At 42.1% G+C, this 12,149-nt stretch overlaps 1 protein-coding gene across 3 annotated transcripts in view; it reads right to left on the bottom strand.

Moving 5' to 3' along the window:
* SH3KBP1 (SH3 domain containing kinase binding protein 1) overlaps positions 1 to 12,149 on the bottom strand; it is a 237,431-nt gene that overhangs the window by 205,971 nt on the left and 19,311 nt on the right. For 2 of the 3 annotated variants that reach the window (XM_074814691.1, XM_074814692.1), the window contains exon 2: positions 4,345 to 4,502. In XM_074814691.1, the coding sequence (XP_074670792.1) occupies positions 4,345 to 4,502 (158 nt within the window). The remainder of the gene's footprint in view (positions 1 to 4,344; positions 4,503 to 12,149) is intronic. The other variant, XM_074814693.1, reaches the window with a different exon arrangement.

Below are 12,149 nucleotides of genomic sequence, written 5' to 3'. Positions count from 1 at the left end.
TGAACTTATAAACCCTGAAGCAAAGGCAGGCACAACAGTATCAGAAAGTGCAGTGGCGATGCCAGAGGGAAGGACAACAGGAGTGGTACCAAGCAGCAGCTGGAGGGCCAGGGAAGCAGAAAGTACTGCAGGAACCAAAGTGTTCTGGGACATTGAGAATATTCTCTTTTCCCTCCCAGGAGCCAACCTATGGCTGTAAAGGGACCCTGCATGTGCACAGGCCCCATCTTACGAAAGGTTTTAGGAAAGCACTAATAGGGACGGGTAGGGGTGTGTGGGGTGTGTAACAAGCACAAGGGTCTCAGCAAGGAATCACCCTGTGTTTCACTCACAATCCCCTGCAACCTCTGGCTGGTTGTGAAGATTAAAACCAAGCAAACAAAACATATACATTGGAAAATTAAATTACAAACAACAGATAAGGATCTCCACCATGTACCTATGATTCAGCGTGCACATCCCTGACATCCTACAACTAATTTACCCTATTTAAAGATTGTATCCTACTTGTATAATAAGAAATCCAGGTTGCTGTTCTGATATGAGGCAGCAGTACAGTTACACAAAGCTCCTGTCCTGTTTTATTGATCCTAAAACCCAAGCTATACACCACAATTTCAAAAATAACTACCACCACATTTCTTGTTAATTTTAAAATAAATTTGCCTCCCCAATTCTGCTAGCAATACTGGCAAGTCCTCTGGAGTACAGACAAGCCTTAAGGTTGCCACATGCAGCAAATTCAGTTTACCAATATAACACTATCCAATCCCACACAGAACTGGGTTTGTAAATTAAAACTGGCAAGCATGCCTCTGTACCACAGTTTCCTGCTTTCTACATCTTCATCTGCTATCAGCAAAATCTAACTGTCTCAGATGCTGTCACACTTACATACACAGTTTTACACGGCAGAGCATGGTTCAACAAGGAATTTGTTAAAATAAGACCAGAAAAAGTCAAAAGCCTCCTGTCTCCTAGTGGCATTTAAAAAAAAAAAAAAACCTACACATCATCCACATTTATTTTATTTTCTGGTTATAAAAGTAAGGATTTTGGATTTCAAGTTGAAGCTTTGAAGCTATAAAGATACAGAAAAACAACTTTACACTATGGAAATGAACAACACTGCAATCACACCTGCTATGTCCTCTTTTTCAACTGTGTAACTGAGGAGTAAAACAGACAACTAGGAACAGTAAGTAATTCTCCACTCATACTTCAATTTCTCTACCTGAAAAATTGAAAGAAAACAGAAAAAGACAAAAACCAGATACGCGTTTCATACATTTCTTACAATAAATTCAGCATCAGTATCTCTAACAAATGTAGATATCTACAAAGGCTGACAGAGGTAAATTAAATCTTAAAGAGGGACCAAAGAATTTTCTCATATTTAGACAAACTTCTCCCACAAAATCTTCCAAGTGATCATAGCTGCAGACTAATAGGCAGTGAAAACAGAAAGAGAAAGAAATTGCAAATACCTTTTCTGTTACACCTTGTATATTGAATTGCAGAGCATAAGAAGGGTATGAATCTGGGGGTTTGTGTCTGTATGTGTAAAAACATAAAAAGCTCAGAGCAGTTGTTTTGCAGATTCAAGAACAGGAAGCACCTCTCATACAACTTCACAGTGAAAGTCCCCTGAAAAAAATAACTGCACATGTACTGCATACATATCATTGCTACCTCCCCTTTCCTCTCTTTCTTTCTTATATCTGTCTTCAGACAGCTCCTCTTCAACGGCCTCCTAATTTGCATTTATTCTGTGAAATTTAAAATCACTTTTGCTACAGTCAACTCCAAAAGTCTTTTCCACATTCACAGCCTAGTACTCCTTTGAAAAAGTATTTTTTTAGTTTTCTTAGTAACACTTTGTATTAATATCTTTTCATAAACATTTCAATATATTGCATTTTCCTATTTTTTCCATTTCTGATTTGTACATCTTTTCTTTGCATGTGCAGAATCTATGCATACATGCTAACTGAGACCACTCAGGCCTTTTTACTGTGTTAATTCCATTGTTTCAATTCAGCCCAAACATTCAATTTTTCCAAAACCCAACAGTTTCTTTAGAATGTCATAATGAATTTATTCAAAAGAAATCACAGGAAGGAAAAGCTATTTTCTGTGAGAAATTATTCCCTCCACCTGAAGGTAGAATGCAAAATACCTCAAGAATTTAGTTAGTGATTTTTACCTCTGAGTAACTTTCTCAGGTAACTACTTTTACAATCAGTTCTAATAAGTAATGGAAATTTGGAGTTGCATTCAACTCCACCACTCATTTGTAGCATCCCTTTTTGCCTGCCTCTCAATTACCTTGCTGACAAGAGAACAGCAATGGAGCATGAATTGATTGCTGGTGAGCTCGACTCTGCATGCACGTGTTAAAAAATTTTCCACAACTGAAAGTTTACAATTACTTATAATCTTAGTGGACGGGATCATTACGCTCAACAAGCTTTCTAATGAGACTGCTGTTACGTTTGACTATAGCTCTCCACTTACAAGGAGATTTACACAAGAAAAAATGAAGAAAAATAAAGGTTTTCACTCAAGATATTCACAAACTAACTATACTTTTAGGAAGTTTGTATCTTCCACTCCACAGTACCTAATTTTGAGAGGGAATGCTCAACTATGAAAAACATATTTGGCTTTGCGTTCAAGCTGAGAATGAGGAAGAATTTGATGTGGTTTTTAGTTCTTTAGAAAACAGCCCTGGATGCTGATTTAAAAAAAGAAAAAAAAAAAAAAAGAAAGAAAGAAAGAAAGAAAGGGAGGGGAGCAAAGAGCATGGAGTGATATTTTATGAGAACACAAAATCCAAAACATTTTTTGTTGTTTTAGAACTTTCTATTGAGAAAAAGTTATTTTTTAATTATGTGACAGGATGCCACAGTTTGAAAGCACTTTGGAGAGGCCTTAAAAATTAGGTACTAAGGGAGAGAACTTGCAAACCTTCATACTTAATGATACTTTCATAACAGAAATTCATAGGCCACATTTAGCACTAAATCCAAACCTCCTAAAATCATCAGCAGATTTCAAATATTATACAGGAGAAAGCTTAGAACTTCACAATTCATCAGAGTTCCAGCAGAAAAATATTATCAATACACAGTGAGTCCCGAAACAGTTTCTTCCCCTCACCCCAAAGTGTAGATTTTCAGAGGTTAACAAGAAACAGGGTATTCGCTTTCCTCCTCCGCTCCCTTTCAGCTCTTAAGGCCGTTACTTCCTCCTAATCTTTGCCGCCTGACAGACACAGAGCTGTTCTTTCTCCTTGGCAATGACAAGAACAAGGATTAGGATGCGAGTATGTTTGCCCCCACAGGAACATCTGAGGCTCCCATGCTGCCCCGCTACAGGCTCAATAAGTTTGCCCTGAACCACTTCTCCAAGGTACCTCGACATATGCAGTGTTAGTGAAGCAAAATGAAGTAACTTCATTATGTGCATATGTCTAAACACACAACAGGCTTACACAGTTAGAAGAGGATGGAGAAAAAAAAAGATACTTATACCCTTGGAAAGGGGAAAGTCCCAAAGATCCTCTGAAGCTGTAGTAACATATTAACATAAAACCTATTTATGTAATTTATTGTAGTTCTTGCTCTCTTTTCCATAGCAGAGAGCTAAGTTTATGGAGGTTCATAGAAACAAACAGTCTAGGTCTCCAATGACAAATCAAGGAGGCCCAGAGGTACTAATAGCTAGTCTCATATGTGCAGACATACGTGCATACACAGAGATGCCCTATAAAAAAAAGATATATATATAATATATATATTTTATATACATATATATTTCTAAAACTTTGAATGGCTTTCCTGAAACCAGTATTACTGCAGGTTTAGCGCATTACATGAAATACAAAGTAATGATTTTTTTTTCGCAACTGTTTGGAAAAATCCACTTTAATTATTCTTATCTAATTTAGCCAGGAATAAGCACTCATAAAAATCTTCTGTAAAACCTAAAAAAGCCCTCTGGAGAAGAAGCAGCATTTACACAAAAGAGAAAATATTGCAAATGCCATGACATATAAGTTGTTCTAGAAGAATCACTTTGTTTCCAGACCACAGTCAAATGTAATCACTGAACAGCAGAGAAATATAGGGGTAGCTGCTTTTATTTTCAGGCTATCAAAACTACATTGTCTTTGCAAATAATGTCATCTTCTCTTTGTAACATTGCCTCAATATTACGTTGTATTGTAATATATTATGGTTTTGGATATAAGAAATATTATGATATAAAGGCTGATATTTAGCCTGAATAGCACAGTACACAAAATGTATACACACAAGAACAGTTCCACTTTGTACTCACTCTTACAAAGTTGTCAGGGAACAAACCTCTTCTGCCTTTGAGCTGTCCTTCCCACCAGCCTCCATCATCTTTCTTGATATTGGTGATTATGTCACCTACAGTGATCGTCAGCTCATCATCATGTTGAGCTTTGTAGTCAAACTCCACTATTGCTTCCACTAAAAGAGAAACACAGATATGCATAATTATTTACGACGTTTAAGTTTCCATGCCTTTGAAAAGAGTAAGAAAACACCAATCCAATTACAGATTCTCAGTGAAAGTAATATATTCAGTTTAACCAAGTGGGCACATCAAATAGGCAACGTGTAGTGGTAACATTTTGTGGAGAACTGCTGTGAGGAGGCCAAAGAAAAAAAAACCACAGGAGTGCCCATCATGGCTAAGGCAACAAATGGCACATATTTTTCTCTACTGTTTAAAGGAAATTAGTTTGTGATGCTTCAGCAGTATCTACTATGGCAGCATTACAAAGTTTATTTTTATTTCTTGGACCACATTTTCCTTTTGCTCACAGGACTTCTAAAGCATTTTATTTCTCAAAAGTTTCTCAAATCCGTAAGCATTCCAGGCCACTGCATCTACTTCGCTAGACACATCGCTATTAACTTAAAGAGTATTATCAAGAACGTTTTGCATCATGCTGAGTTTCATGTTGTTTATACAGATATGCAGAGCCTTGCTGCATGAACATGCTCTCACAGCGTTTCACCAATGGGAGAAAAATTTACTTTCACTTGTGATTATGTATCAGGAGATCTGAAGATTAAATGTTCCTACTCTTCTGAATGTCTGCTATCAAACAGAGGTGTGTTATAGGCTTGCTACGGTTATATGATGTGTCTTTGTCTTCTCCTGGGAGAATCCCATCATCCGTTGAAACCATACACACAACAAAGTCCCTGTAGCCTACCATTCATCCTGCAGAGTCACTGTAGAGAATTAGGGAAGTCATAAGACAGAAAAATCCTTTGGAGAATCAAAAATAATAGACTTGGAGTGTTCAAATATGGAAGCCATGGTTATATTTAGTGGTTCATCAAATATCTACTAGGAGAAGCATGATTGGCAAGGTCAAGGATAGCTATATTTATATAGCTTGATTTCTTTAGTAGAAAGCCATGCCCCAGGATGTTCCAGCAAACATTTAACACTTCAACCATTGAAACAGCAAAATGAGAACTAGTAATAGGCATCTGCTTTCTGCACAGATGACTGTGCTATGTAAACCCTGCAAGATGTGGCCTGCAAACAGGCAATACAGCTCACAAAGTAAAGCTAACCAGTACACAACAGGCAGCAAAAGTAAAGCTAACCAGTACACAACAGGCAGCAAAAAAGTTCTGCCTAGATAACAAGCCCTGCACACTAAATCAAATTAAGCTGACAGAAAAGCAGAGTTATTACTCTCCACCCCCAAAATGTCACACAGTCACAATTCTGAACATCTCCCTCCCCCAGAGCCTGCAAGTCATAGCTAGAAGAGTGTTCTGACTTTTGGATACATCCCAGACATAAGGCTATGGCTGATAATGTTCTTCTATTGTTTCTTCTGTGAAGCCTATAAACATTATAAAACCCATTCACAAGAGGCCTGCTAAACTACATAATGAACAGCAAAAGAGAAAGAGTGCTACCACACATTACAAGCTGACATGCAAACAGAACTTGAAAAATTTACCACTGGGACTTAACTGAAAAATCAGAGTCATTCAGGGCAGGAGGGACCTTAGGAGGTCACTTGTTCAGCTTCCTGTTCAAAGCAGGAGCAGCTCTGCGGTCAAACCAGGGTGCTCAGGGCTTTGTCCACATTGGTCTTCAGAACCTCCAGGGACAGAGGTAAGACACAGAGGGCAACCTGCTCCACTGATTGCCTGCCCTTCTGGGAAAAAAGTTTTCTCTCTACAGACCATTGGGACCTTTCTTGTTTCAATTTACATCCATTGGTCTTGTCATCCCACCATGCACTGCTGTGTAGAGCCCAACTCCATCTATTTGATAACCTCATTGTAAGTATTGTAAGGCTGCTATTAGGCCCTCCCAAGTTTTCTCTTTTCTAGGCTAGACAACCAGAGTTCCTAGAGCCTCAGGTCCCTCCAGTATAGCACATCAACTGTTCCACCAATTTGGTATCAACCACAGACGAGTGGAGAGTGTACTCCATGGCCTTCTCCAATAACTGATAATGATGTTAAACAGAGCATCTGTCCTGGGACAGACAGTCCCTGGTGGTAATCCATTTATTATCAGCTTGCAGGTAGAGCACCCATTAATTACAACCAAAATCACAGAACATCTGAGGTTGGAAGGCACCTCTGTAGACTATCTAGGCCCAATGCCCTTATTCAAAGCAGAGGCAACTAAAACACAGGTTGCTCAGTGCCTTGTGCAACCAGGGTTTGAATATCTCTAAGGATGGAAATTCCAGTGCTCAATCAACCTCACGGTTAAAAAGATCTTCTTATGTTTAAACGGATTTTCCTCTATTTCAGTTTGTGCCCATTGCCTCTCCTCCTTTCACTGTCTACTGCCAAGGGGACTCTGGCTCCACTTTCCTTTTTCACCACATCACGTATTCAGACACATCAATAACATCACCCTGAGCCTTCTCTTCTCCAGGCTAAACAGTCCCATCGTTCCCAGACTCTCCTCAGATGTCAGATGCTCCAATCCCTCTACCACCTTCATGACCCTTTGCTGGACTCGCTCCAGTATCTGCATCTCCATCTCTCTTGTACGGGAGAACCCAGAACCGGACACAGCACTCCAGCTGTGCCTCACCAGAAAAAAGGAAAAAAGGAGAAGGATCGCCTCTCTCCACTGCCTCACAATGCTCTGCCTAACCAGCTCAGGAAGCTGGGAGTTGCCTTTGCCACAAGCACACATTGCTGCCTCATGGTCTACCTGGTGTCCACCAGGAGCCCCAGGGTCCTTCTCAACAAAGCCACTTTCCAGCCACTCAGCCCCTGGGCCTGTACTAGTGCCAGGGGCTCTTCCCCGAGAGGTGCAGGACTTGGCATTTCCCTTTGTTCATGAGGATCCTGTCAGTCCATTTCTCCAGCCTGTTGAGGCCTCTCTGAATGGCAGCACGACCCTCTCATGAGACAAACACTCTTTCCAATTTTGCATCATCTGCAAACTTGCTGAGAGTGCACTCTGTTCTGTCACCCAGACCATCACCAAAGATGCTGAGCAGCATCAGGCCCATTATCCACCCCTGCGGCCTTCAGCTGGACCTCATGCTGCTGATCACAATCCTTTGCATCTGGCACTTCAGACAGTTTTCAACCCATCTCACTGTCCACTCACCTGGTCTGCCCTTCATCAGTGTGGCAATGAGGATGGTAGGGGAGACAGTGCCAAAAGCTTTGCTGAAGTCAATGTAAACAATGTCCACTGCCCTCCCCTCCTCCACCAAGCCAGTGATCTCATCATAGAAAGCTAACAGATTGGTCAGATGTGACTTCCCCTTCACAAATCCATGCTGACCCCTTCCAACCAGCTTCTTGTCCTTCATAGATTTGGAAATGGCTTCCAGTATTATTTGCTCCATCACTTTCATGGTAACCATGAGGCTGACCAGCCTATAGTTCTCATCAAAAAAGTTTCCTGCTTCCTAAAGACAGAAGTTACATTTGTTTTCTTTGCATCTTGAGGAACCTCTCCCAATCCTGATGACCCTTCAAAGACTATCAAGAGTGGCCTTCCAATATCAGTTAGCTCCCTCAGCACATACCCCAGCAGGGCTATGGCCTTGCATGTGTCCAGTTTGTTTAAATATTCCCTAATCTGATTCTCCTCCACTGAGGGTAGGTGCACCTTGCCCTGGACTTTTCCACTGGTTTCAGGGGCCTGGGATTGCTGAAGACCAGTATTACTATTAAAGATGGAGGTGGGTAAGGCATTAAGTACCTCTGTGACAAGGCTCTCAGTCCCATTCAGCAGTAGGCCTACACTTTTCCTGGTCTTCCTCCCTGCCACTCATGTACCCATAGAAGCATTTCTTGTCTTTCACATCTATGCTGGTTGGGATTGTTAATTTTCTTCATAGCAGCCCTCATGGTGCTATGTTTCAGATTTGTGACCAAACCAGTGTTGGTAACACAGGGATGTTTTAGCTATTGCTGAGCCTTTTCTGTTTCTCACACTGCCTCAACAGTGTGTAGGCTGGGGATGCACAAGAACCTGGGAGGGAGCACAGGCAGAACAGCTGACCCCAACTGACCAAAGGGATATTCTATACTATATGATGTTGTGCTCAGCAATAAAAGGTGGGGGAAGAAGGAGGAAGAGGGGACATGTGAAGTTACAGCATTTGTCTTCCCAAGTCACTGCTACATGTGATGGAGCCCTGCTTTCCTGATGAGAATCAGAGAATGAATTCCTTATTTTGCCTTACTTGTGTGAGCAGCTTTTGCTTTCCCCATTAAACTGTCTTTATCTTATCCCACGAGTTTTCTCACTTTTACTCTTTCAATTCTCTTCCCCATCCCTCTGTGGGGGAGTGAGTGAGCAGCTGGGTGCGGTTGAACTGTCCACTGGGGTTAACCCACAGCAACATCCCTCACCACATTCCACTCCAGGTGGACTTTGGCTTTCCTAAACCCATCCCTGCATACACAGACATACTCTCTACCTTCACCCCAGGTCACTTCTCCCTGCTTTCACCTTCTGTACTCTTTCTTCTTATGTCTGATTTTTGTTAGAAGCTCCTTGTTCATCCATGACGGCACCCTGCCACCTCTGCTTGTTTTCCTGCTTGTCAGGATGGACCACTATCGAGCTTGGGGGAGGTGATCCTTGAAAACCAGCCAGCTCACCTGGATCCCTCTTTTCTCCATAACTGCCTCGAGTGGGATTCTTCCAAGCAGATCCCTGAACAGGCCAAAGTCTTCCCTCTTCAAGTCCAGGGTTGCAATCCTGCTTTCTGCTTTTTTCCCCCTTCCTCCACTTTACCATCTCATGGGTCAGTGCAGCCAAGGCTGCCCTTAGCCTTCAGATCCCCAACAGTTCTTCCTTGTTTGCAAGTATGAGATCCAGCAGTCAACACACTCCAGAAACAACCTGGATTGCTCACACCCAGGACATAAGCAAACTATTCTATCCCTCCAGTAGATATCAGGATGGTTGAAATGCCCCATGAGGGCCAGGTCCTGTCAACATGAACCTTACTGCAGCTGTCTGAAGAAGGCCTCATCAGCTACTTCTTCCTGGTCAAGTGGTTTGTAGAGACACCCACCACAACATCATCCACATTGGTCTGCCCTCTAACCCTAACCCACAAACTCTCAGGTGGTTCATCATCTGTCCCACAGCAGAGCTCCATGTGTTTCAGCAGCCCTTATGCATCGAGGGCTCCTCCCCTTCATCTTCCTAGCCTGTCCTTCCCAAAGAACCCGTATATATCTATTGCAGCACGCCAGTCATGTGAGCTACCCCATCATATCATCATGATCCCAATGTAATCATAACTCTGCCACTTCATGCAGACATGTAATTCCTCTTCTTCACACCCCATGAGAGCTCAGACACTTCAGAGAGGCAATCAGCTATGCTGATTTCCCAAAAAAGAGTACAAGAGGTTTCCCTGTAATTCTGAAAGGCAGTTCCTTGTTTATACAGGTATGCTTGGGAAGGGTCTCCTTCAGTCCTGTTTTGTTGATTACACAGTCCCTACTGTTTGCATCACCACATACATTTTGTTTGCCAATCTGGTCCATCACTTCTTCACAAGATTGTTGGTCATCCTCTCCCTCCCCCATCATGACTATTTTAAAGTTCTTCTCACCTGGTTGGCCAGCCCGTTAGCAAAGATGCTTTTACCCCACTTAGGTGGATCCCATCTTTTCCAAGCAATCCTCAAAGAGGGTCCCATGATCATAAAACTAAGTCTCTGTTGTTGACACCAGCTATGCAACCAATTGTTACCCGCAGGATCTGTCCACTTCTCCTCACACCCTTTCCTCTCACCAAAAGGATTGAGGAGAAAACCACCCAGGTTCCCATGCCCTTGACCATCACCCCAGAGCCATATAGTCACAACTGATACTTTTCAGATCATTCCTGGCAATATCACTGAAGCCTACATGGAAGAGCAGCAAGGGGTAGTAGTCTGAGGGCCAGACAAGCCTTGGCAGTCTTTCCACAATGTTCCAGATCCAAGTCCCTGGCAAAGAACAAGCCTCCCTAGATGACAGGTCAGGTCAGCAGATGGGAGTCTCCATCCCCCACAGCCAGGAATTTCCCTACTATTATCACTTGCCACTTTCTCCTGGTGCCTCTGCATGGCTCAGGTTTAGCTAGCTTGGGCACTTCACTGGATGGAGCACCCAGACTCATCACCTAAAAGAGCACCAAATCTGTTATGTAATTGCAGATCTTGAGGTGGAGCAGGAGCCTTCCTCCTGGTGTCAGAAGTAAGAAACTTCAGGCTTTCAGACTTGTCATTCTGGGAATCTCCAATCCCTCCCCAACAGACACAGACTCTGCCTGCCATTCATTCAGGAAAGTCGAGGGTTTGGGCTCTTGAAGCCTCAACGACTTTGAGAAGATCTGGAAGGCCCAACCATTTGAGCTCAACCATCCAACCAATTTTTAAACCCACCTAGCTGCCCTGCAGCATACTACCACAACTACTGAGCCATTCCACACCACCTTTGGCAGAGTTTCTGGACCCCTTCTGTGACAACTGTTACATAACTAGAGAATGTGTTGAACTTACCATTCCAGTTTAGAAAAAATAATAAAAAAAAGGGGACATATTTCTAAAATATGAACAAAAGTCCCTAAAAATATTATCCACATAAGCATACTTGACCCCAGAGAAACCAGTAAAGTTGGTTCAGAAGTTGTATTTACACAGTATCTCTCCAGACTACTGGATTCCGGCAGAGGCACCAAGGTACACACACTACTTTAAGTCTCACACCAATGAAAAGTTTAATTTTTTTTTTTTTTTTAAATTTAAAATCTCCACAGAACACAACAGCACTCAGGCTAAAAAAAAAAACAGAATCCAGACTATTTAGCAGGGTGTTGCCAATTTGGTTGAGCCCCAGGAAAGATCTTTTGACAGGAAGGCCCTGTACCCTTCATTTTTAAGCAGTCTACTAGGATGCACTTGCTCTCAGGACTCACAGCTTATACCCTGCTTTTTGTACATGCCAAGTCATTTCTCCTCCCTACTTAGGAAGCTTTTAAATGCCATTCTCATTTTGCTGTGGATACAATTACATACTGCTTTGCTCTGAGTTCTCCCTAAGCAATCAGAAGGCGGTTAGAGAGCTGTAAGGGGGAGATGGCAACAGAGCAGGGATTCAGGCTGGCTTCAACTACTGATTCCTCAAACACTCCTCAACATTCAGACTGCAGCAAGACATACTGAAGGAAGGCAAGCAACTCTTCCACTGTCCAAGTCCCATGTTTTAAAAGTGTTCTAGTACCTGTTGCTGTACTTGCAGTTTTGCCCTAAGAAGGCCATAAAACTGACATGATTCTTGACGGTTTCGTTTTCTTACTAATTATGTTCTCTCCCTCATGAGGAGAGACCAAAAGGCGGGAGATGGATGTTGATTTGACTCTACAGCTGCTTGGGTAGTGTGGAGGCACTGGAGTTATCTTCCTGAAGTCTGACTGCTTTGCACTAATTCATATACAGACAGCTGCAGCTGTTCAACCACTTTTGTTTTACTGGAAGTTTAATTAAACAAACAAAAACCCCTTTACTGTGCAGGCTCTTCTCTCTGTATAAAATTTTCCACTTATTAAAAAACACATATAAATATTTTTTAAAGCTGTCTCCTCTC

Source organism: Strix aluco, chromosome 2 (genome assembly GCF_031877795.1).
Source record: "Strix aluco isolate bStrAlu1 chromosome 2, bStrAlu1.hap1, whole genome shotgun sequence".
Classification (NCBI taxonomy): domain Eukaryota; kingdom Metazoa; phylum Chordata; class Aves; order Strigiformes; family Strigidae; genus Strix; species Strix aluco.
The sequence above is the reverse complement of the archived record's forward strand: the minus strand, read 5'-3'. Positions and strand labels throughout refer to the sequence as shown.